The sequence below is a fragment of the Kogia breviceps genome, chromosome 2, assembly GCF_026419965.1.
Source record: "Kogia breviceps isolate mKogBre1 chromosome 2, mKogBre1 haplotype 1, whole genome shotgun sequence".
In the NCBI taxonomy this organism is placed as follows: Eukaryota; Metazoa; Chordata; class Mammalia; order Artiodactyla; family Physeteridae; genus Kogia; species Kogia breviceps.
The window spans coordinates 174023622-174050014 of record NC_081311.1 but is presented as its reverse complement, the minus strand read 5'-3'; the positions used below and the strand labels follow the sequence as shown (position 1 = coordinate 174050014).

The 26393-nt window shown below is 41.6% G+C and overlaps 3 protein-coding genes across 4 annotated transcripts; all 3 read left to right on the top strand.

Moving 5' to 3' along the window:
• The first annotated feature begins 2737 nt into the window (after positions 1-2737).
• On the top strand, positions 2738-5032 carry LOC131749012 (gamma-crystallin B). 2 transcript variants are annotated; one of them, XM_059051489.1, is made up of 4 exons: positions 2738-2746; positions 2853-3099; positions 4260-4269; positions 4774-5032. In XM_059051489.1, exons 1-4 carry the CDS (start codon positions 2738-2740, stop codon positions 5030-5032), a joined length of 525 nt encoding a protein of 174 aa, XP_058907472.1. The 2 variants fall into 2 exon arrangements, with proteins under 2 accessions (XP_058907472.1, XP_058907462.1); XM_059051479.2 differs by lacking the exon at positions 4260-4269 and having other exon boundaries at positions 2853-3095; positions 4757-5032.
• A 7907-nt stretch (positions 5033-12939) lies between these two features.
• Positions 12940-14716, top strand: LOC131748998 (gamma-crystallin C). The gene is made up of 3 exons (XM_059051455.2): positions 12940-12948; positions 13056-13298; positions 14444-14716. The coding sequence occupies exons 1-3, from the start codon at positions 12940-12942 to the stop codon at positions 14714-14716; spliced, it is 525 nt and encodes a 174-aa protein (XP_058907438.1).
• Positions 14717-23815: 9099 nt separating this feature from the next.
• Positions 23816-25768, top strand: LOC131749004 (gamma-crystallin D). The gene is made up of 3 exons (XM_059051468.2): positions 23816-23824; positions 23905-24147; positions 25496-25768. The coding sequence occupies exons 1-3, from the start codon at positions 23816-23818 to the stop codon at positions 25766-25768; spliced, it is 525 nt and encodes a 174-aa protein (XP_058907451.1).
• Positions 25769-26393: the final 625 nt, after the last annotated feature.

Sequence of the window (26393 nt, the reverse complement as noted above, 5' to 3'; positions counted from 1 at the left end):
ATCTCGCCTATTATAAATGCCCATTAAATAGATCAAATGCAGGGTGCTTGTGTCATCCTACACATTGAAAGTTGCAAATGCTGAACTTTGATGTGAGTGTGTAGGCCTGTTGTGCTGAGCATTTGAAAGAGGTCCTGTGGACTATTACAACGATGAATTTCAGACGAGGGAATAACGCTCATATCCCCCAGATATTTATTGAGTAAACTTTACGGGCCAGTTCATTTTTCCAGTTAGTGAGAATACAAAAGTAAAGATGGATGGCAGGGCCGTTAGGCGGGGAGATAAATTAGGAGTTTGGGATTAACATGTACACATTAGTATACATAAAATAGTAAACAACAAGGACCTCATATATAGCACAGGGGACTATACTCAATAACCCATAAGGGAAAAGCATCTGAAAAAGAATAGATATAAATATATGTATAACTGAATCGCTACACCTGAAACAAACAAAACACTGTAAATCAGCTACACACACACAGGTACACACACACACTCACACACCCACCCACCCACACACACATATAAAGAAAAGAAAAGGAAAGAAAAGAAAAGAAAAGGAAAGAAAAGAAAAGAAAAGAAGAAGGAATAGATCTGAGTAGTATTTTTCATGTTTGGTCCCAGAACAGCCTGCTGCTGCCAGTTAAAAACTACAGATTCCTAGAGTCTTTTCCAGATCTAATGATGCAGAGTCTCAGAAGAGGGTAGAGCCTGGCAATTAGCATTTTTAATAAGCACAGGTGATTCTTACAGCACCCTGGAGTTTGAAAAACACTAGATGATTTCTAAAGTTCCTTCCAAATCTACATTTTTACCACAAAATGGCTTTGTGATGAGACATTTTCCAGGCATCTTTGAGAGGATTCAACATTTCTGAGAGAGGCAAATGGGCTGAAGTCATCCTTAATAATGTCTCACTATTACTAATATCAAACATTTATTCAGCGCTCATTTGTGCCAAGTATGTGCCAAACACATTAAACACATAAGCCCATTTATTCAGGTCAATGTCCTTTAGCCAAAAGCCACCAGACACACCTGTTGTGAAACAAAGGAGTTTGTTACTGGTTACAGTGACGGAGAGAACATACACCATGGGGAAGTATGGACTGTCTCGGTAAGAGGGTTAGAAAGAACTATGATAGGACTTGTACTTTGGTTGGGTGACTTGGGGAAGTGCCTAAAAAGGCAGAAGTTGGACTTCCCTGGTGGTCCAGTGGTTAGGACTCCGCACTTCCACTGCAGGGGGCACGGGTTCAATCCCTGGTCGGGGAACTAAGACCCCACGTGCTGTATGGTGCGGCCAAAACAACATAAAATAAACAATAAAATAAAAAGCAGGAGTTCACTTAATTGGACGTTGTCAGACAGCAAGGGTAATTTTATGATTGGATATCTTAATAGATCTACTCATGGGGAAGGGAGCAAAGAACAAGGATTAAGCTGCAATTGATAAAGAAGTAGCAGTTAATCATTTTGGCTGAGAGAGGGCCTGTGTCTGGTATTTTGTGGGTGGCACGTTTGCTTTGTTTTTGCCTATGCTTAGACAAAATTATGAAGTCAACTTATTTTGTCTCATTTCATTATGGTCTCAGTGTAACCTTGCCTCAGTTGGTATTTTGTGAGATTGTTTATGTCTAATAGGGAAATATGGCCTAACTCTGAGGGCCAGGCCAGCTTCCAAATATTAGAGGCTGCTGGACCTTTCTTTCTTTTCTTTTTTCCTTTCTTTCTTTTCTTTTTTCCTTTCTTTCTTTTTTTCTTTCTTTCTTTCTTTCTTTCTTTCTTTCTTTCTTTCTTTCTTTCTTTCTTTCTTTCTTTCTTTCTTTCTTCTTTCTCTTTCTTTCTTTTTTTCTTTCTTTCTTTCATTTTTCTTTCATTCTCTCTCGCATTCAACATACTATATCCCATGAGATAAGTATTATGAAATAACTCCTGCTCTGAGAGGTTGTGTGGCTTGCCAAGTTCATGTGGCTACTAAGTGGACATTCTGAGTCCACGAAGCTTTACTGCCTTCCCCTGGTAAAGGGAAAGCAATCTATAAAGCAATATACTTCTCAGTCTTGAACCCAATGGTCATAAAAACCTTTCTTTTGGTTCTTATCACAAGTCGGCTGCGAGGGGCTGGTTTCCAGTTATATGAAGCGTACTCACCAAAGAGGAAGTTAAAAGCTATGCCTTAAAGCATTGTCAAAACTAGCAAAATCAGAATCCAGATTTGTGTCCTGTACTGGATTGACAAGTCCTGAGAAGAAAGCAGTTTTAAGATTGAGTGGTCTCCGTGGCCCAGGAAAATTAGTGCTTGTGGCATTCTGCTTCACCCACAGCCTCTCTGGAATTCTGGGGCACTTCCATAAAGACATGGATTTTTTCCCCCAAAATACACAGGGCATAAATGAATCATATGTATAGAGACGTGAGTTTCAGGTCAAAAGTTCAGACTGATGTGCTGATAAATTTATAAAACACTAAGAATCCAAATAAAAGCAACTCTAGGGACTCATCCAGAGCCCGAACAGGACAGCGTTAGAATATACCAGAGAATGACGGCAGACTAGACAGGCATTTCCACTGAATGCAGCATGTAAAAGGGATCCATAAAATCCCCTTACTCACCCCCGGGGCCCCTTTTGTGTTGTTCTTGCCAACACAGCAGCCGTCCTGCTATATAGACCCGCTGCGCTGCCGGGGCCCCATCACACTGAACTCGCATCATCCGTGTCAACCAGCCATGGGGAAGGTAAACGGAACACAAGTGAAATAAAATGAAGGGGGGAAAAATGCCTCTATACAAGATCTATTATGGGGAGCAAATGATTGAATTTTGAATTATACTTCCTTTGCAGATCACCTTCTACGAGGACCGGGGCTTCCAGGGCCGCTGCTACGAGTGCAGCAGCGACTGCCCCAACCTGCAGCCCTACTTCAGCCGCTGCAACTCCATCCGGGTGGACAGCGGCTGCTGGATGATCTACGAGCGCCCCAACTACCAGGGCCACCAGTACTTCCTGCGGCGCGGCGACTACCCCGAATACCAGCAGTGGATGGGCCTCAACGACTCCATCCGCTCCTGCCGCCTCATCCCCCCGGTGAGTGTGGCTCTGCCTTTGCCTTCCTGTCTTTAGAAATCAAAGCCATTAAAAACTGTCATCCTTCAACCAAATCGTTCCAACTGGAGAGCAGAAAGGGGGAGCGAGCCCAGTGCATGCAGTCCATTCGGGAAGGGTGTCCCAGATGGCAAGCCATTCTTCAGGAACTCTGGTGGTGGTTTTTTTTTTAAATCACATATTCCTAGTTTTTCATGTTTTAAACAGAATCAAAAATGAAAAGGCTCGGGCTTCCCTGGTGGCGCAGTGGTTGAGAATCCGCCTGCCGATGCACGGGACACGGGTTCGTGCCCCGGTCTGGGAAGATCCCACATGCCGCGGAGCGGCTGGGCCCGTGAGCCATGGCCGCTGAGCCTGCGCGTCCGGAGCTTGTGCTCCGCAGCGGGAGAGGCCACAGCAGGGAGAGGCCCGCGTACCGCAAAAAAAAAAAAAAATGAAAAGGCTCATTAACAAAAAGCAGAACATAGAAGAGACTGATGTTATCATCTGTTCGAGATACAATTTCTTTTTTTTTGTATTGAAGTATAGTTGATTTACAATGTTCTGTTAATGTCTGCTGTACAGCAAAGTGATTCAGTTATACATACATACATTCTTTTTTTTAGATTCTTTTCCATTATGGTTTTTCACCACATACTGAATATGGTTCTCTGGGCTATGCAGTAGGACCTTGTTGTTTATCCATTCTGTATAGAAGAGTTTGCCTCTGCTAACCCCAAACTCCCACTCCAAGATATAATTTCTTAAAGCGGTCATTCCAAGCCATATCAACTCAGGAATCCAATACAGCACAACTTATAAATACAATCTGGTTCTGTTTAATTGATAACAATACTTTTGCTTGCTTTGGCTTACTTTTCTATTTGATTATCCTCCTAGAGAAGAGAGGCCCCCTGGCTTCTATTCTGATTTTGTAGGCAGGACCTATTAGCTCACCTAGAGGTAGAAATTAGAGGAAAGGCCACATCCAAAACTAAAGTTTGAGATTCAGTCTTTCCTAGAGAGTGATGGCAGAGTTCTTAGAAGAATGTGCAGAAGTGCGGGAGAATGAGATATGGTGTCATCCAAACAGAGCTGCGAGAAGACCATTCCTGCTGCTGAGGGAACCAGGAAGTGAAGGGTAGGAGGCCAGAAAGGAGGCTTAAGGGTCACATAGGTGGAAATTTGAACTGAAAATGAAATGATGAAAACAGAGGTAGAGAAGATGTGTCATCTTATTTTTTTCAAGAGCTTAATAATCCATAGTATGCATGAAAACCAAAACATGAGTCTTACAGAAAATAGCTAAATGTTGATTCCTTTATAACAAGGGTACTATATCAAATGAGGCTTCACTTTCCAATGACGCTCACTTTTCTCCTTTGACAGGGACGTTCTCTAATAAGAAGCACTAAAATGATCACTTTTATTTTAGACAAACCTAAATTCCCAAGGACAGAGACTGGTGCTTAGCAGTTGAAGAGATGCTAAGTTCTGTTCCTAGCTTAGCCCATCCACCGTGAGATTCACGGGTGGGCGATGTGGACCAGGAAGGCTCCTTAACTCTGCGACATGGTTGTGGTGAAAGCAGACTTGGGCTAAAGGAACTTTAATTTCTCTCTATTTGTGTTCACTTACTTTTTCTTTTCTGTCTGCCCCCCTAGCACTCCGGCACTTACAGAATGAGAATCTATGAGAGAGATGACTTCAGAGGACAAATGTCAGAGATCACAGACGATTGTCTCTCTCTTCAGGACCGCTTCCACCTCAATGAGATCCACTCCCTCAATGTGCTGGAGGGCTCCTGGGTCCTTTATGAGCTGCCCAACTACAGGGGAAGGCAGTACCTCCTGAGGCCAGGGGAGTACAGGAGATATCTTGACTGGGGGGCGATGAATGCCAAAGCTGGTTCTTTAAGACGGGTGACAGATTTTTACTGAAGTATTTTCATTCTCCACTTTTCTCCTTTAGAATCTAATAAAACATTTAGCTTGTGTTTCTGGCACTAATAGAGTCCTGCCTTTCTTTGAATCTATTAGGACTTCAAAAGCAATAATGGCACTTGACCACACATGATAACATATGTTTTCAAGATGGGTAACAACCTCTTATAAGGGGAATTAAGTAGAGGATATTATTGCCAGCATTCTTTTAAAGGCTAGGCCATGTAGGCTCAAAGTTCAGTTCAACTGGGCTCAACCCATCTGTGGTTAATCTTACAAGGATATACTTACAGTTACAATAATAAACAAGTACTTATTGAAACACCTCAAGTTATCCCTCCAGGTTATCCTCACCATCTTCACTATACAGTCCAAGTCTTAATTGAAACGGAAAGCCATTCTCATCTAGACTCTTACTTTAGCTCCATAAACAAACAAATAAATGAACTGGTCCTCTTACCTACTGCACTCCTTATCCTTCTAACAGCCTCCATCCCTTTTCTCCTATTTCCAATACCTCCTACCTCCATGAGATTTCCCAATAGAATTCATGGTATCTTTGCTATATGTGCTTTGTACAAAATTTTCAGGATATTTACCAAAAACCATATGCACATAGGAAAACTCTGCCTCCTATCTTTTTTTCTTTTTTTCTGGCCATGCTGCATGTGGGTCTTAGTTCCCCTTCCAGGGATCGAGACCACACCCCCTGCAGTGGAAGCATGGAGTCTTAACTCCTAGACTGTCAGGGAAGTGCCTGCCTCCCATCATTTTAATAGGAGTAAAGTACTGTGACCATATATGAAAAATAAGGGACTTCCCTGGTGGTGCAGTGGTTAAGAACCCTCCTGCCAATGCAGGGGATACGGGTTCCATCCCTGGGCTGAGAAGATCACACGTGCCATGGAGCAACTAAGCCCATGCCCCAAAACAACTGAGCCTGAGCTCTACAGCCCTCATGCCACAAGTACTGAAACTTGTATGCTCTAGGGCCCGCATCATGCAACTACTGAGCCTGCGTGCTGCAACTACTGAAGTCCATGCACCTAGAGCCCGTGCTCTGCAACCAGAGAAGCCACCTCAATGAGAATCGCAGGCACCGCAATGAGAAGTAGCCCATGCTGGCCACAACTTGGGAAAGCCTGCACACAGCAATGAAGACCCAATGCAGCCCAAATAATAATAATAGTAATAATAATAAAGAAAAATAATACTAAATCAAACATAGGGTACTAAAATTTACTGGAGAAGTTTGCTTGTTTGATTGCGTTGTTTTCTTTATTTTAAAAACATAGATTAAGGTCACTAATAAAAAATTACAGCATAATAAATTAAAGAAATTAAAAATAGGGGAATGAAAAAATGGGGTCAGAAGAAACACAAGAGTGAGTGAGAGAGAGAGATGGAGCCAGGAGTGAAGTTTGAGCCCAAACTGGCTGCTATAAAGGCACTTTGGTGGCTGAAGTTAGAAGCAGATTTGGATCCAGCAGCCAAGACATAGAAGGAAACATGATCAGTTCCATGACTGACAGAGTCCATAAGACAAATAAATTAATTATTCAAGACTAGCCTAACCATTCCCAGTACTGAAACCTAAAAGAAAATTTTCTTGTGGGTCCTAGTAAGGAAGATACCGAGTAAACAACGTCCTCAGTAACATCCTGTGATAATTAAATACGGTTCTTAGGACTGTTTCTTATAAAGTTCCCCAGTAAAGCTGACAGCTTCAGGTCAAAATTCACCTGAAGTACCCCATCCTTTGAGATTCTAATAAATGGCTCAAAGCTCATCTCACAGCAGATGGGAGGCTTATGTACCCGCTTCTTCCAACACACATATACCCAATGTTTCTTGGAATTCTGGAGAGGAGATGAGTTGTTTATGCTTTTCCCAGTTACTCTCCACTCTGAACTCCTGCCTTGTCATGGAGTGAATCCACACTGACCTAAAGTGGAGACATAGTGCCTTTTCCTTGAATTAATGAACCATTTTTCACATAAAGCATTAATGTGTACAGCCAGCTTTATTATAGAGGTTGTGAGGGGAGAGATGCAAGTTTAGATCACAACAGCACAACAATATCAAGTTTAATATTGGATGACCCTGCTCTAGTCTGCAAGCTCCAACCTGCTGCTGGGTGGTCTGCTCTTTCCTTCCCTTGCAACTCTCTTCTCTGTCCTTAGATGTACCCACATGGTCGTTCATTCTCTGTAGAGTCTCCTTCCATCTCACGTCTTCAAGGGCTCCATATCCACCACCCAAGTGGCTATTACCAGAGCAAGCATATAATTTCGTGCTTATCCTGAGTCATATTTGAGTGTGAGTGTGAGTGTGTTCTATTAAGGATTACACTGGAGCAAGAAGCAGGAACTAGGACCGTTCCAGGAAAACTGGGGCACATGGTAAGGCTCTTTCTAAAGGTTCCTTCCCTGGAAAAATAGATTCTTGTATTATTTGATATTAATTGTTCCTAAATCTCAGTTCTTTAACCTTTAAACTCCAAAACTAGCTTTGGCTTCCTGGAGACATTAGCCAGGGTTCTCTGTTTGCCAATAATAATACAGCAAACATGAATGAGAAAGCCAAAAGCTTCTTGGAGTGCCAAGTTTTACATTATTTGCCTAGTAGGCATAAAATCACAGGCATCAGACATGGAAATTATCCTAAAACACCTGAACTGAAGGCACATAAAATTAGAGACTTTGGATCTCATTGATCAAGTTTGCAAGTTGCTTCCCTTCCTGGGGCACAGGCAGAGAATGCTATCTACCCTCTAATCCCAACTTAAAGAAAAGGTCAACAGTGGGGGGTGGCCGGGGGAAGACATCATGCCCAAACTATCTCCTAATCTACCCTTCCTCCTGCTCTCTATCCTCTCTCTAAACACTGGTACCTTGAAGAGATGAGTGTCTGAGGTGAAAGTAGAGAAGGGATACCCTACAGGATCCCACTAACCTCCCCATGAAGATGAACCAACAATTCGAGATAACCCTGGTATCAGCCTACATACCCTACACACACGAGTATTTCCTATATATCCTAGTTTGTTTTACGTCCAGATTTTAAAGCTTTTTCTTCCCTTTTTTCCCCTCTTTTCTCCCTTTGAATCCACAGTGTCTTCTGGACTAACCTTATAAAAGTTCCACCAAGCACAGAAACTGAAGTAGAAGCTATTCCATAAAGCTGTCAAGACTCACTCTATTGAACTACACCCTCACAAAATGTTCTCCTCACTATGGGTTCCCTCTCCAGCTTTCCTTCCCCATTTTCAAGGGGTAGGTCCTGATGTAAGCAGGTGTCTTATTCCATTCCCTCTGGACTTTTGGAGTTCAAATATTCTTCTTTGTGGGTTTGTTAAAGCAAAACTGACAGTCACAACCACCTGTTGCTTAAACGAGAAGGCGTATTGTTTTTGTTTCTTTTTTTCAAATATTTATTTTATTTTTGTTTATTTATTTTGGGCTGCGCCAGGTCTTAGTTACGGCACACGGGATGTTCATTGCAGCATGCGGACTTCTTTGTTGCAGCGTGCGAACTCTTAGTTGCAGCGTGGATGTGGGATCTACTTCCCCGACCAGGGATCGAACTCTGGCCCCCTGAATTGGGAGCGCGGAGTCTTCGCCATTGGACCACCGGGGAAGTCCTGAGATGTATTGTTCTTGTCGATGAAAAATTAATCAGTCAATTTAAGAAAGAATTGGAAAATTTTATTCGAGACAAATCTGAGGATTATGACCTGGGAAGAGCACCTCAGGAAGCTCTGAGAACTGTTCTGCCTGTTAGAAGTCAAGACACAGTGTATATATAAGTTTTTTGAGACAGACGGCTGTACATTAAATGACATGTTATTAACATGTTATTAACAGTTTACATAATCCAGATGTAAACGCCATCGTGGTGTGTCACATGACCATTTACAAGATCAAGAAGGAATGTTGGACTTCTCTGGTGGCACAGTGATTAAGAATCCACCTGCCAATGCAGGGAACACAGGTTCGAGCCCTGGTCCAGGAAGATACCACATGGCGCGGAGCAACTAATCCTGTGTGCTGAGCGTGCACTCTAGAGCCCTCGAGCCACAACTACTGAAGCACACGCACCACAACTACTGAAGCCTGCACGCTTAGAGCCCGTGCTCCGCAACAGGAGAGACCACCACGATGACAAGCCCGTGTACCATACGAAGAGTAGCCCCCGCTAGCTGCAACTAGAGAGCCTGGGTGGAGCGAGGAAGACCTAATGCAGCCAATAATAAATAAATATTTATTTATTTATTTATTTTTTAGAAAAAGAAGGAATGTTATATTTTAAGGAGTTGCCTTGTTGGTGCTAGGACAATGTTGCTGTTTATGGTTGAGCAGGTATTCTTGATGATGGGGGAGGTTTGGTTGATATATAATGCAGATACACAATGCTGGGGGGAGAGGGGAGGCCCAAGGGCAGAAAAGAATTTTTATCTTGAAATTGTTCTTGCCTTGCCATAAAATATGAATTTTATTTCACATTTTTAATATGAAAATTCATTTGTTCCAAGAGGAATGCCATAGGAGTTGAGCAGAGGTGGGTCAATGATTGCTTCCTGTCTTCATGTCAGTTACTGAATGACCATCAAAGACAAGCCGAGACAGAGAACCAGAGGCTGGTGTTATGATGGTGATCTCCGGGTCCTTACCCAGTCTCCTTGTTTGGGAGAGTTTGGTCTACATTGCCGCCAACCAAATGACCTCTTCTCATTTAACCAAGCACGTATATGATACAAATGCTACGTTAATTATCAATACTAGGAAGCAAGCATGTGGGTAGTAAAGTCAACAGTTGACTGGACCTCAGACACTAGCAAAACTCTGGAATTGGACACTGCTGTTGTAACAGTAATTTGGCATCTCAGGAGACATAAAATTAGAAGTACGAAGGAGCAGAGGGCTTAGGGGACAGCACAGTTCTGTTTTCTCTCTTTTGCTTACTCATCTCGCCTATTATAAATGCCCATTAAATAGATCAAATGCAGGGTGCTTGTGTCATCCTACACATTGAAAGTTGCAAATGCTGAACTTTGATGTGAGTGTGTAGGCCTGTTGTGCTGAGCATTTGAAAGAGGTCCTGTGGACTATTACAACGAGGGAATAACGCTCATATCCCGCAGATATTTATTGAGTAAACTTTACGGGCCAGTTCATTTTTCCAGTTAGTGAGAATACAAAAGTAAAGATGGATGGCAGGGCCGTTAGGCAGGGAGATAAATTAGGAGTTTGGGATTAACATGTACACATTAGTATACATAAAATAGTAAACTAAAAGGACCTCATATATAGCACAGGGGACTATACCCAATAACCCATAAGGGAAAAGCATCTGAAAAAGAATAGATATAAATATATGTATAACTGAATCGCTACACCTGAAACTAACAAAACACTGTAAATCAGTTACACACACACACATATACACAAAGAAAAGAAAAGAAGAAGGAATAGATCTGAGTAGTATTTTTCATGTTTGGTCCCAGAACAGCCTGCTGCTGCCAGTTAAAAATACAGATTCCTAGAGTCTTTTCCAGATCTAATGATGCAGAGTCTCAGAAGAGGGTAGAGCCTGGCAATTAGCATTTTTAATAAGCACAGGTGATTCTTACAGCACCCTGGAGTTTGAAAAACACTAGATGATTTCTAAAGGTCCTTCCAAATCTACATTTTTACCACAAAATGGCTTTGTGATGAGACATTTTTCAGGCATCTTTGAGAGGATTCAACATTTCTGAGAGAGGCAAATGGGCTGAAGTCATCCTTAATAATGTCTCACTATTACTAATATCAAACATTTTTTCAGCGCTCATTTGTGCCAAGTATGTGCCAAACACATTAAACACATAAGCCCATTTATTCAGGTCAATGTCCTTTAGCTAAAAGCCACCAGACACACTTGTTGTGAAACAAAGGAGTTTGTTACTGGTTACAGTGACGGAGAGAACATACACCATGGGGAAGTATGGACTGTCTCGGTAAGAGGGTTAGAAAGAACTATGATAGGACTTGTACTTTGGTTGGGTGACTTGGGGAAGTGCCTAAAAAGGCAGAAGTTGGACTTCCCTGGTGGTCCAGTGGTTAGGACTCCGCACTTCCACTGCAGGGGGCACGGGTTCAATCCCTGGTCGGGGAACTAAGACCCCACGTGCTGCATAGTGCGGCGAAAACAACATAAAATAAACAATAAAGGGCTTCCCTGGTGGCGCAGTGGTTGAGAATCCGCCTGCCGATGCAGGGGACACGGGTTCGTGCCCCCGTCCGGGAAGATCCCACATGCCGCGGAGCGGCTGGGCCGGTGAGCCATGGCCGCTGAGCCTGCGCGTCCGGAGCCTGTGCTCTGCAACGGGAGAGGCCACAACAGTGAGGCCCGCATACCACACAAAAAAAATAAAATAAAATAAAAAGCAGGAGTTCACTTAATTGGACGTTGTCAGACAGCAAGGGTAATTTTATGATTGGATATCTTAATAGATCTAGTCATGGGGAAGGGAGCAAAGAACAAGGATTAAGCTGCAATTGATAAAGAAGTAGCAGTTAATCATTTTGGCTGAGAGAGGGCCTGTGTCTGGTGTTTTGTGGGTGGCACGTTTGCTTTGTTTTTGCCTATGCTTAGACAAAATTATGAAGTCGACTTATTTTGTCTCATTTCATCATGGTCTCAGTGTAACCTTGCCTCAGTTGGTATTTTGTGAGATTGTTTATGTCTAATAGGGAAATATGGCCTAACTCTGAGGGCCAGGCCAGCTTTCAAATATTAGAGGCTGCAGGCCCTTTCTTTCTTTCTTTCTTTCTTTCGTTCTCTCTCTCATTTAAGATACTATACCCCATGAGATAAGTATTATGAAATAACTCCTGCTCTTGAGAGGTTGTGTGGCTTGCCAAGTTCATGTGGCTACTAAGTGGACATTCTGAGTCCACGAAGCTTTACTGCCTTCCCCTGGTAAAGGGAAAGCAATCTATAAAGCAATATACTTCTCAGTCTTGAACCCAATGGTCATAAAAACCTTTCTTTTGGTTCTTATCACAAGTCGGCTACGAGGGGCTGGTTTCCAGTTATATGAAGCGTACCCACCAAAGAGGAAGTTAAAAGCTATGCCTTAAAGCATTGTCAAAACTAGCAAAAACCAGAATCTAGATTTGTGTCCTGTACTGGATTGACAAGTCCTGAGAAGAAAGCAGTTTTAAGATTGAGTGGTCTCGGGTTTCCCTGGTGGCGCAGTGGTTGAGAATCCGCCTGCCAATGCAGGAGACACGGGTTCGTGCCCTGGTCCGGGAAGATCCCACATGCCGCGGGGCAACTAAGCCCGTGAGCCATGGCCGCTAGGCCTGCGCGTCCGGAGCCTGTGCTCCGCAACGGGAGAGGCCACAACAATGAGAGGCCCGCATACCACAAAAAAAAAAAAAAAAAAAAAAAGATTGAGTGGTCTCCGTGGCCCAGGAAAATTAGTGCTTGTGGCATTCTGCTTCACCCACAGCCTCTCTGGAATTCTGGGGCACTTCCATAAAGACATGGATTTTTTTTCCCCAAAAATACACAGGGCATAAATGAATCATATGTATAGAGACGTGAGTTTCAGGTCAAAAGTTCAGACTGATGTGCTGATAAATTTATAAAACACTAAGAATCCAAATAAAAGCAACTCTAGGGACTCATCCAGAGCCCGAACAGGACAGCGTTAGAATATACCAGAGAATGACGGCAGACTAGACAGGCATTTCCACTGAATGCAGCATGTAAAAGGGATCCATAAAATCCCCTTACTCACCCCCGGGGCCCCTTTTGTGTTGTTCTTGCCAACACAGCAGCCGTCCTGCTATATAGACCCGCTGCGCTGCCGGGGCCCCATCACACTGAACTCGCATCATCCGTGTCAACCAGCCATGGGGAAGGTAAACGGAACACAAGTGAAATAAAATGAAGGGGGGAAAAAATGCTTCTATACAAGATCTATTATGGGGAGCAAATGATTGAATTTTGAATTATACTTCCTTTGCAGATCACCTTCTACGAGGACCGGGGCTTCCAGGGCCGCCACTACGAGTGCAGCAGCGACCACTCCAACCTGCAGCCCTGCTTCAGCCGCTGCAACTCCATCCGGGTGGACAGCGGCTGCTGGATGCTCTACGAGCAGCCCAACTACTCGGGCCGCCAGTACTTCCTGCGGCGCGGCGACTACCCCGACTACCAGCAGTGGATGGGCCTCAACGACTCCGTCCGCTCCTGCCGCCTCATCCCCCACGTGAGTTCAGCTTGAGTCCAATCATGCCACCTGAGTCTCCTCACTCTCTTATTGATGGGTGTTAGGGCGAGGGACGTTTTCCTTTAAGTTCACCTAAGGGTTAAGTGGGCTTTGGGTAGCTGCCAAAGTCCAGGTAGATCCCGGCACAAAAACCGCAGAGAATATAAGGAGGAAGGAATTCACTTAGGGAAAGAGTCAGTTTTGTTTTTAAACTTTGCTGCCATTAGGTCAGTCAAAGCTTTTCTGTAACAAATGTAATATCACAATGGGATATAAAACAAACCTGCAAGTGGGAAGCTGTTTAGGCCTAAGAAGGCAGTATTTTCTAACAAATTAATATTTACCTATAGTAAAGGAATTGATAATGAACAAATCAGATAGTTTCCACTGCAGACTAGTAAAAATGGAAAACTCTGTAGTTAATATAGGCTATTCAAAGCTATCTTCCAATTTTGGCAAAGGTAATTTTTCTTAATTTGGAAAATCAGTTGAATTCTGTTTTCAGACTATTTAAACAAATTTTCCACCAAAGGAAGTGATTTTTTTTAAAATCCTGTTTTAGTGGTAAATTTATGTGTATATGTATATAACTTTGGGAGATAATACTCATATTAAAATATAGGCAAAATATGTATCGTTTTCCCCCAAAATGTAGGTTTATCACCTAGGAATCAAGAAATTATGGAATTAACGATTAGGAATCAAGATATTTGAGTTCGTGATGGATTCTAACCCAGACCTTGAACTTCTTAAAAATTCCATCTCTCACATAAGAAGTAGAAAATTGAGCATTTCTTAAATGCTAGTAGAACACAGATCCATATGAAGCTTTCACAGCAATTTCAGAGTCTCAGTTTGGACACTGACACCCTCATGCCCCAACCTGCCAAGTTCATCTCTTGTTTGCTTGCTTTTGCTTGCTTCTTTTTTTTTTTGCATTTCAGAATTTATTACTAACTTTCTTAAGCAATGGCAATACTATTATCTACACCTAAAACATTAACAATATTCCTTTTTGACATAAAATGTGCAGTTAGCATTCAGACTTCCTCAAAGTTTGCCTCATATGTACTACTTTCACAGTTGGGTTTCTTCTAATTGTGTTTGCTTGCTTTTTCTGCTCTTTGTCTTTGTGGACCGGGCAGACAAGCTCCCACAGGCTGCGGCTGTATGAGAGAGAGGATCACAAAGGCCTCATGGTGGAGCTGAGCGAGGACTGCTCCTGCATCCAGGACCGCTTCCGCCTGAATGAGGTCCGCTCCCTCCACGTGCTGGAGGGCTGCTGGGTCCTCTATGAGATGCCCAACTACTGCGGCCGGCAGTACCTACTGCGACCCCAAGAGTACAGGCGCTACCACGACTGGGGGGCCATGGATGCTAAGGCCGGATCTTTGCGGAGGGTGGTGGATTTATACTAAAATAGTTTCACACTACCATTTTCTCATTTTGGAACCTAATAAAGTATTTAGTCTGTATTGTTGGCAATCCCTGGCTTCTGTTTTTCTTTCATTCTGTGCCAATTAATTCACCTGTAAATACTCGCTCTTAAAGGTTGAGGAGTGGTAAGAGGAGGCGGGGTCTGTTCTAGAAGAGCATCAAGGTAGAATAAGTTTTGAACAAGGCTCAGAAGTGGGGGTGGAGAAAGGAGAGAGCCTGTCTGAGAAATAAAGGCAGATCAAAGGAGAGAAATGGGATAGGGTGACTGGTGAGAAGGGAGGCATTCAGCTGAGGGCCTAAGGAAGAGCATTCCAGGAGTTTCCATCTGACCCAAGAAGTAGTTGTAAGCCACAGAGTCACAGATGAGTGGTGAGGGCAGCCCATTTGGAAAAAGCCTGATTAGACTCTATAAGGAATTGTACTTTTGTTTTCTTTCAAGCACAGTAATATATAACTAATGCCAGGGCTGCCATCAGCCATTGCCATAATTTTGGACTCAGCTGAAGACCCTCCTTCTTATTCTAAAACAGCTCCTGACCAGGGTGCACCTCTTGGCCAGTACAGCTGCTGGACCAAACACTGAGTGAATTTTAGAAACTGCACAGCTGTTCACAGTGCCCAGCTAATGCAAATAAATTAATGAGATACACATTAATATTTTAAATAGATTTGCCTGATACAGTGTACCACAAACAATAAAAAGTTCTCTACTACAAAAAAGCAGGCTCAAATTTAAAGGCATAATTTCTAGAGCCCTCTGATTGAAGTAAAATCTGCTTGCTCACAAGGGAAGCCCTGCATATTAAAAAAAAAAATTGAAAATTCTTTCTTCAGTAGAAAATTAATTTCTTTTTAACTTGAAGTGTTCCCTCCAAAGAGTGAAAGTCTCCCATAATCTTACTACTTTATACATCGTATAAAGAAAGAAGCAGAGGGGTCTCTCTGATCCCACACCTCATTGCTAGCCCTTCTGCACATTTGGTGGGTACCCTTCTTGAATTTTCCCTCATTTATACAGATATCTCATGAAACACATATTTTTATTTCTTTACAAAAAATGAAACCATGCTGTACGTATTAGTCTGCAACTTGCTTTTATCAATAAAATGTAATGTGGTATGGACATCTATCTAGGTCAGTACCTTATTCTGTTAAGGGCTGCATTGTGTTCCATTGTTGGAGGTTCCCTAGATTATTTAACCATTTATTCACTGGTGATTGGGCTTTTCCAATTTTGCTTTTCCAAACAAGGCTGCAACGAATATCGTCGTACATATACTTTTATCGACACACGCCATAGTTTCTGGAGGATAGAGACCTAGAAGTGAGACTGCCCACTCATAGTACCAGTTATTTTTTCTTTTAATGGACTGCCCAATTATTAGCCACCAAGGAGCCTACCTTCTTTGAGTTAGGGACATCACCATTTACTGAGCACCTACCATAGGCTTGCCGTGTACAGTACTGGGGATGAAAAAACAAACAAACAGAAGGCATTGTCCCTACCACCACAGAACTCTACACAGAAATAATACTAAATACTGACACTAAACAATAAATACATAATCACTTTTTTTGGTCAAGTACTTCCCAAGTGCTAAATAATACATATGTAATCACTTGCTTATCTAGTACTGTTGCTAAGAAGTTTTAAGGCATCCCATGACGCATTTCTAGGGGGAAAAATGGAGCAACATTTATCTATATATTTCTCGTGAGATGTGTTTTTATTCCTTAACATTTGGGGAGGGAAAGTGTTTTCTTGGCATGACATACACATTTAGAACTTAATTACATACCTTACCTTTCCGTGACATTTTTCTTCCTGTTTTGGAACAACACCTCCAATGAAAACAGTTTCCTGTGAAAGGAAAAAAACTGGTTTTGACACAGCAGACAAAATGTTGCATCGCAGGAGTAGCCAGTTCCAGCCTTTGGACCTTTGGCTGGGGAACGGGAGACCAGGAAGGCACAGGTCACTCTTCCTCTACCATGACCTCCCTCAGCTGACCTCCTTTTTTCTCGCCCCTCCTCCTACCTCACCCCCACCTCCATCCCCTAAATTTCTGCCCCTTTATTCCTTTCTGGAGCCCACTGGTCTTGAGATATAAGCCTCCATTGGAATCCTCCAATGTCTCTCCTGTCCTCCAGGAGAAATTTTAACAATCCAGAACTACAAAATCTGCCCTTTTCTTATGCTAAACACGCTTAAGATGCACATATAGCAATTCTAGTAACAATCCAAACATTTTATAAATGTCTTATTTTCTCTCTCTTTTTTTCTTTCACACAGAATCACAGGGAGCTTGCAACCCAACAAGAAGTGGACTTTTTCTTCTTTAGAATTCCAAAAGAGAAATGTTGAGGAACCAGGTTCCAATCACTTTTACAGTCGGTTTTGTGCCTTTACTGGTGAATCACACATCTGCGAAGAATAAAGATTCATTATAGTTAATGATAGTGGTAGCAGACAGGGATGAAAATGCTTGAGTAATTCTACTTTATTTAAAATAAAAATGTCATGTGACACAAGAAGAGTGTGATAGTTTTCTAGTATAAGCTCCATTTGATGGACATTATCTTGAAGGTGAAAAAAAATTAGCTCAATCACATAAAAAGCTTATGTATTGGACAAATTAAGCCTTTTATTTACAACACCTGTGAAAAAAACGGGGGCTAAATTAAACTTAGTAACACATCCAGGGGGGTGGGATGAATTGGGAGATTGGGATTGACATATATACACAATTGATACTATGTATAAAATAGATAACCAATGAGAACCTACTGTATAGCTCAGGGAACTCTACTCAGTGCTCTGTGGTGACCTAAATGGGAAGGAAATCCAAAAAAAGAGGCACATATGTGTACGTATAGCTGATTCACTTTGCTGTATGGTAGAAACTCACACAACCTTGTAAAGCAACTATACTCCAATAAAAATTTATTTAAAAAAAACCCGCATCCAGTGTCCCACAGTAAGAAGCAAGGATGGAACTGTAGCATGTCCTTTACTGCTATGTTTATCCTAATGTGGGGAGTTCTATGCAGGGATAACTTTCTTTCTATCTTTCTTCCTTTCTTCCTTCCTTTCTTTCTTTTTTTGTTAGATCTATTTTACTGAAGAATAGTTGATTTACAATATTAATTTTAGGTGTACAACATAGTGATTCAGTATTTTTACAGATTATAGTCCTTGAAAACTTATTACAAGATAATGGCTATAATTCCCTGTGTTGTACAATATATCCTTGTTTCTTATCTATTTTATACATAGTAGTTTGTACCTCTTAATCCCATACCCCTAATTTGTTCCTCCTCCCTTGGAGGGATAATTTCTGGAATAACTCTAGGATAAGATTTTGAAGTATCAATATTATAAAAAAACAAGACCCCCCCCAAAAATTGCTCATCATATTTTCACATTTTTTAAATTAATATTTTAGATTTCCCAGACCAATTTTCTTTAAATAGGAACCAACATAGGACTGCCGATTTTTATTTTGCCAAGCAAGGACATTTGAAATTAAAAACAAAACAAAAATTCAAAACTAAGCACTGTCTATTATTACATCATTTTATATTTTTTAAAAGTACATTTAAAAAAGAATATTTCAATCCCCTCAAATACACAAGTTGCTAATAAAGTGTGGTTCAGACCAAGAAAGAATGCTTGAGAATATTGCTTTGATTCATAGGCTTTTTTATTTGGCAAAAACTAGTAGAAACTGAGCAGAGTTTGAAGACTCTTGTCTGAGGTTGCAACTCAATACCTTCAAGGGTCAGGGAGATGATGTAAATACAGGCATACCTCACAGACACTGTGGGTTCAGTTCCAGACCATGACAATAAAGCAAATATCGCAATAAAATGGGTCACATGAAATTTTGGTTTCCCAGTGCATATAAAAGTTATGTTTATACTATACTATAATCCATTAAGAGTACAATAGCATTGTGTCTAAAAAAAAACCAATGTACATATCTTAATTAAAAATAATTTATTGCTAAAAGAGGCTAACCATCATCTGAGCCTTTAGCAAGCCATAATGTTTTTGCTGGTGGAGGGTCTTGCCTCGTGCTGATGGCTACTGACTTTGATAAGGATGGTGGATGCTGAAGGCTGGTTTGGCTGTGGCAGTTTCTTAAAATAAGACAACAATGAAGTTTGTCACATCGATTGACGGCTCCTCCTTTCACAAACAATTTCTCTGTAGCATGCAATGCTCTTTGATAGCACTTTACCCACAGTAGAGCTTCTTTCAAAATTGGAGTCAATCCTCTCAACCCCTACCACTGCTTTATCGAGTTCATGTTATCAAGTTCATGTAATATTCTAAATCTTTTGTTGTCATTTCAACAATCTTCACAGCATTTTCACCAGGAATAGATTCCATCTCAAGAAATCACTTTCTTTGCTCATCCATAAGAAACAACTCCTCATCCATTAAAGTTTTATCATGAGATTGCAGCAATTCAGTCCCATCCTCAGGCTCCACTTCTAATTCTAGTTCTTTTGCTATTTCCACCATATCTGTGGTTACTTCCTCCCCTGAAGTCTTGAATTCCTCAAAGTCATCCAGGAGGGTTGGAATCAACTTCTTCCAAACTCCTGTTATTGTTGATGTTTTGATTTTTCCCCGTGGATCATGAATGCTCTTCATGGCATCTAGAATGGTAAATTCTTTCCAGAAGGTTTTTAATTGACTTTGCCCAGATCCATCAGTGGAATCACTATTTAGGGTAGCTATAGCATTATGAAATATATTTCCTAAATAATATGACTTTAAAGTTGAAATTACTCCTTGATCCATGGGCTGCAGAATGGATGTTGTATGAGCAGGCATGAGAATAACATTAATTTCATTGTACATCTCTATCAGAGCTCCAGGGTGACCAGGTGCATTGTTATTGACAGTAATATTTTGAAAAGAATCTTTTCATGGAGCAGTAGGTCTCAACTGTGAGCTTAAAATATTCAGGAAACCATGTTGTAAAAAGATGTTCTGTCACCCAGGCTTTGTTGTTCCATTTATAGAGCACAGGCAGAGTAAATTTAGCATAATTCTAAAAGACTAGGATTCTCAAAACGGTAAATGAGAAATGGCTTCAACTTAAAGTCACTAGCTGCATTAGCTCCTGAAAAGAAAGTCATCCTGTCCTCTGAAACTTTGAAGTCAGACATTGACTTCTCTTCTCTAGCTATAAAAGTGCTAGATGGCATCTTCTTCCAATATAAGGCTGTTTCATCTACACTGAAAATCTGTTCGTTAGTGTAGCCACCTTCATTAATTATCTGAGCTAGATCTTCTGGATAACTTGCTGCAATTTTACATCAGCACTTGCTGCTTCACCTTGTACTTTTATGTTATGGAGAGAGCTTCTTTCCTTAAGCCTCATGAACAACCTCTGCTAACTTCAACCTTTTCTTCTGCAGTTTCCTCGCCTCTCTCAATCTTCATAGCATTGAAGAGAGTTAGGTTCTCCTTGCTCTGGTTTAGGCTTTGGCTTAAGGGAATGTAGTGGTTGGTTTGATCTTCTATCCAGACCACTCAAACTTTATCCATATAGGCAATAAGGCTGTTTCAGTTTCTTCATTAGTGTGTTCACTGGAGTAGCACTTTTAATTTCCTTCTAACTGTTTGGAGCAAGAGGCCTAGTTTTCAGCCTATCTTGCCTTTCAACAAGCATATGCCTTCCTCACTAAGCATAGTCATTTCTAGCTTTTGATTAAAAGTGAGATACACGTGACTCTTCCTTTCACTTGAACACTTAGAGACTATTGTAGGGTTATTAACTGACCTAATTTCAATATTGTTGTGTCTCAGGGAATAAGGAGGCCCAAGGCAGGAAGAGAGATGGGGAATAGTCTGTCGGTGGAGCAGTCAGGACACACAGCATTTATGGATTAAGTTCTCTGTCTTATATAGGTGCAGTTCATGGCGCCCCAAAACAATTACAATAATAACATCAAAGATCACTGATCACAGATCACCATAACAAATATAATAGTGATGAAAAATTTGAAATATTGTGAGAATTACCAAAATGTGATACAGAGACTCTAAGTGAGCAAATGCCCTTGGAAAAATGACCCTGCTAGATTTGCTCGATGCAGGGCTGCCACAAATGTTCAATTTGTAAAAAACCCAGTATGTGCAAAACTCATCAAAGCAAAGCACAATAAAATGAGGTATATCTGTAAGTGAAACAACCTTCTTTAAGATGACAAGGAGTAATGGGTGGTATGGTGAACTGTGGAAAGAATGAACCAACCTAAAACATTACTAAAAACATCGAAACACTGTGTCAGCCAAGTGAAATACATCTCCAAGTCCACAGCCCTCAAGGCTGTTCTTATTTCCACATTGGTGTGAAAGCTGGGGAGAGCCACCAACAATGGACATCACAGTAGTTTCCAGTGAATCCTCCCCCACCATGAAACGCCTTGGTACCATGTAAGCCCTCAAAACCCAACCATAGAGCCTAGGTAAGTGAGGAGAGGCAATCCCAACAATGACTAAAGTTAAATTTTCTCTCCATCCCAGTGGAATGAGACTTAGATTCATAAAATATTCTGAGTTACAGAAAATAAGGAAAGTGGTATTTCTTATATACTTCCTTTTGTAGACTATTTACACTAGCTACACAAATCATTAACCCTGCATGCAGCAAAATCTGAACCTGAACTAGTCTCTTTTTTCTTCACTTTTGTTTGAAACCATGTGAATATTTATAGAGTGACAAAGGGTTACTGGACCAGAGCTCAGGACAACAGGGTGTTTCTTCTCTCTTGTTCTCCCTCCAAAGACAGTTGCCATCATTCATTCCAGGCAACTGGTGTAGAGCGCTGCTTCTGTGCCACAGGTGCAAGGAGTCTCAGGTCTTAACCTATGTTCACTTAGCACACTAAGTACAAGTTGGGACTTAGGTTTTATACACATTTGTCACTCCCAGAATTTTCTGTAGAGCATTGAAATTAAGCCACATTTTGGCCCACAGCATTCACATTTCAATTCTATGAGAAGTGTAGAAGGTTTTCCCTATTTCTTTCACCAGGCTGAAATAAAGCCTTCCCGGGCTTCCCTGGTGGCACAGTGGTTAAGAATCTGCCTGCCAATGCAGGGGACACAGGTTCAAGCCCTGGTCCGGGAAGATCCCACATGCCGCGGAGCAACTAGGCCCGTGCGCCACAACTACTGAGCCTGCGCTCTAGAGCCTGTGAGCCACAACTACTGAGCCTGAATGCCACAACTACTGAAGCCCACGTGCCTAGAGCCCGTGCTCCGCAACAAGAGAAGCCACCGTAATGAGAAGAAGCCCGCGCACCGCAAGGAAGAGTAGCCCCCACTCGCCGCAATTAGAGAATGCCCGTGCGCAGCAACGAAGACGCAACGCAGCCATAAATAAATAAAATTAAAAATAATAATTAAAAATAAAAAAATAAAATAAAATAAAAAAGCCTTCCCTCTTCCCAGTTAATGAAAAAGCCAAGCCCAAAGTACCCTTGTTTTGGTCCTCCAGTTGGATCCTAAATTTCAGCTGTAGCTGCATGTCAGCTGAAGTGGTGGTCCCCACTGACTTTCCCATGCTGCCTTTCTAGACACTCTCTGGGACTCTGCCTTAGGGTTCTCGTGTTTTACTGTTTTCACCTATGAACACTGTCCCCACAGAAACAGCTCTGAGCAAAATGATGGTGTTTTTAATTTATTATTATTTTTCTTTCTTGTTTTTTTCATTTTTAATTAAAATGATTTTTATTCTTTAGATTCTGGCTGCATATATTCCACTAGGCTAACATAAGTAACTCTGCAAATACATGCCTTTACGTACTGGATAACAAGAACTGAAACATCACATTATACATAGTTGGTGTCTAATTGATAAATATCAACTTACCAAGATTTATGACCCAAAGTAAAGACAAAGTATTTCAATGAGTCAACATAGGACTGTGACTAATTCTTGGAACATCAAAGAGGCTAAAGGCATAGGTCATCCTCCACGCCAGTGCTCTTTCCAGTCCATCAGACTATCCCCTTCCAGGCTGATAAGTACTTTCTAAAGTCTTCCTAGAGTCCAAACTTCTAGATATTTATTCCTCCCTCTCCCCACACCATTCCACTATAGCTCCTCTTTGTGTTTGTGCAATTAATTTCCTCTAAGTCAAAAGCTTTGTGTACTCTTGTTCCCCGTAGAACAAACGTGGATCAAGATCCTACCAGAAATGGGTTTCTAGGAATTTGGTTTTCTTTTATAATAACCTAAGAGGTAATCTGGTTTTGTATTTTAAAAGTATTACTTTTTCATTTCCTTAAGCTTTTAGAAATTTCCCTTTTAGTTCTCCTTTCTGAGATTAATCATCTTAAAACTATTCTCCCTTTTGAATTACAAGTAACCAAGATAAAACCTCCAATCTTCAATCTACTTCCACGTATGACTGCAACAAAATCAGACCAAATACTAAAGATCTGCGTTTGCTGCTTTTGTTTTTTTACCACACTGAAAGTTTGAAATTTTGTGAACCTTCTTGGTAAAACATTCCAATTTCTTACACCCTTTAATGAGGAAGCTCTCTTAAAAGACTAATTTGACATTTTCAGTATTCAGTACAGGTCATTTCCTTCTTATTAACCGTTAGTATTCAATATTATGGCACATACTTCTTACAGATTAATTTATATTTGCCATATTAAGACTCTGACTTTTTTGCTCCACCGCTTATTTTGTTTGTTTGTTTTTCCCCAACCCATACAAATAAAAGAGTGGACTATATAGGAAATGGCTGAAGCTCTACTTCTATTATTAAATAGACAATGTCCCAAATTACTTTTTTTTTTTTTTTTTTCCAAACTGTCTCAATAGCATCAGCTAGTGATAGAAACTCCAGAGAGAATGGGCCCAAAACCCACAATGAGCCCCATGGACTCTGACAGCAAAGAGAAAAAAGACAACACGAAAATCCCCTCCTCACCCGGGGGCCCCTTTTGTGTCGTTCCTGCCAACGCAGCAGCCCTCCTGCTATATAGACCCGCGCGCCCGCCCCACCGCACTGAACTCGCATCCCCGCATCCAGCAGCCATGGGGAAGGTGAGCCCCGCGCCGGCGGGAGGGGCCCGCAGCCGGGCTGGAGGCCAGGCCTCTGAGCCCTGTCCTTCCCTTCCCTGCAGATCACCTTCTACGAGGACCGGGGCTTCCAGGGCCGCCACTACGAGTGCAGCAGCGACCACTCCAACCTGCAGCCCTGCTTCAGCCGCTGCAACTCCATCCGGGTGGACAGCGGCTGCTGGATGATCTACGAGCAGCCCAACTACCTGGGCGGCCAGTACTTCCTGGGGCGCGGCGACTACCCCGACTACCAGCAGTGGATGGGCCTCAACGACTCCGTCCGCTCCTGCCGCCTCATCCCCCACGTGAGTCCCGTTCCATTTCATTCTGGTTGACTTTGGACCCAGAATGGATAGTTTCAAGCAAAGGTTAAACATTTGGAGTAGTGATCATTTAGAATAATTGAGAGTTTGGGGAAAAGGTAAGCTATGGGATATTAGTTCAATATAACTTGCCTCGAACAGAAGTAAAGTGTTGCCCAGGTACCAGTTAATCAACAAATATTTATTGAGTAAGAATGTATCCGCTGCGCCGGGCATGTATAAAATAGAGGTCCTGACCCGGAATCATTTACAATGGAGTTGTAGAAAAACCACTAATATCCAACAGAAAAATAATTAGGTGCTAGTTAGTTTCTGAGCCGACAGGAGTTGAAAAGGAAAATTTTACAAGGGTTAATTCTTGTAAGACTCTTTCCCCTTTTTGCCTCCCATTGCATGTTTTGGTTTTCTCCAACCTGGACAAATAAAAGTACTTTTTCTCAGTAGAGAGCAATGCAGAGATTTTACACACAGGCTACGTATAATTCATATGTGTCTTAAAACACTAAGGTTTTTTAAAAATTAGTCCTTGGGCTTACTCATTTTTCTTTCCCATTTTTCCTCATTCTATTCATAAATTACTAAATGAAAATCAAGTATATAACTGAGAGACTTCAGATGTTTCACTTTGCTTTCCACAGAAACAAAAGCATCTAAGCCCTTGGTGATTTTTCCAAGATTTATTTTAAACTCACTGTAGAGTAATTCATTTCATAAACTGACTTTACTGTTCAAAGACACATGCTTGAAAATTTAAAATAATTCTACAAAATGGCAAAAATAGTAATAAGCTCTTAAAGATTTGGGTTTCTCTATGGTACAGTGTCCTGAGCGTGGTTAACAGTTCATCCTGGGAAATATTTGAATATATTAAAGAGTGAGATTTCCTTCTTAATTTTTAGTCACACTTTATGATCTTGGAAAGGTACTGAATCTCCACCATTGAAAATGAAGAGTAGGGCTTCCCTGGTGGCGCAGTGGTTGAGAGTCCGCCTGCCGATGCAGGGGACACGGGTTCGTGCCCCGGTCCGGGAGGATCCCACATGCCGCGGAGCGGCTGGGCCCGTGAGCCATGGCCGCTGAGCCTGTGCGTCCGGAGCCTGTGCTCCGCAAAGGGAGAGGCCACAGCAGTGAGAGGCCCGCGTACCGCAAAAAAAAAAAAAAAAAAAAAGAAAGAAAGAAAATGAAGAGTATACAAAGATTTAGAAATAATTCATTTTTACCATATATCTGAAAATGGCTTGAGCTGGTCCTCACCAAACTGAATGGCATGAATGTGTTGGAATCATTTCATGGTTTGCTTTTCTCCTCTTTCCACCTCCGGATGGGCCAGGCTGGCTCTCACAGAATCAGACTTTATGAGAGGGAAGATTACAGAGGCCAGATGATAGAGATCACTGAGGACTGCTCCTCTCTTCAGGACCGCTTCCACTTCAATGAGATTTACTCTCTCAATGTGCTGGAGGGCTCCTGGGTCCTCTATGAGTTGCCCAGCTACCGGGGAAGGCAGTATCTGCTGAGGCCGGGCGACTACAGGCGCTACCATGACTGGGGAGCCATGAATGCCAAAGTGGGCTCCTTGAGGAGAGTCATAGATTTCTACTGAAATAAGTGCATCATTTCTCAATCTGGAAAGTAATAAAATATTTTCTGTTTTCCTGGCAATGGTTTGCTCGTGTTTTTCCTTTTTTCTTACATTTATTATTTTATTTACACACACACACACACACACACACACATACACACAAGATGCACGTGGGAATCAAGGTGTATGATCTACGGGTAACAAAGAAAATTCTCACAATAGAACTATGCCTTCAAATGAAGCAGAGCTTTACAGTTTACAAAACACTTCATAATACATTACCTTATTTGATTCCTCTGGCCTTTAAACACATTGCTGCTTCAAACCAGATAATGAGATATCTCTTCAGTTTTTCTTTGAGGAGTGAGGATCTGAAAGCTGAGGTTTGGAGATAGTGTGACCCACTTCTTAAATCAGGGATTCTGAAGCTGGCTACAATGGGCTGCAGAAGATTTTTAAATTCCCTGAATTGTATGCAAAAGTGAGTTCACAAATCTCTGGCAGGCAGACTCTTTTTTTTCTCCTTTCATTATTTTGCCTTTTTTTTTTTTTTTCTTTCATGTTTGATTTTGATGCTGAGCTGGTCTCATGACACTCTCTGGATATTGAAACATTAAGTGGAGGAATGCTGATGGGGAGAGAGGAG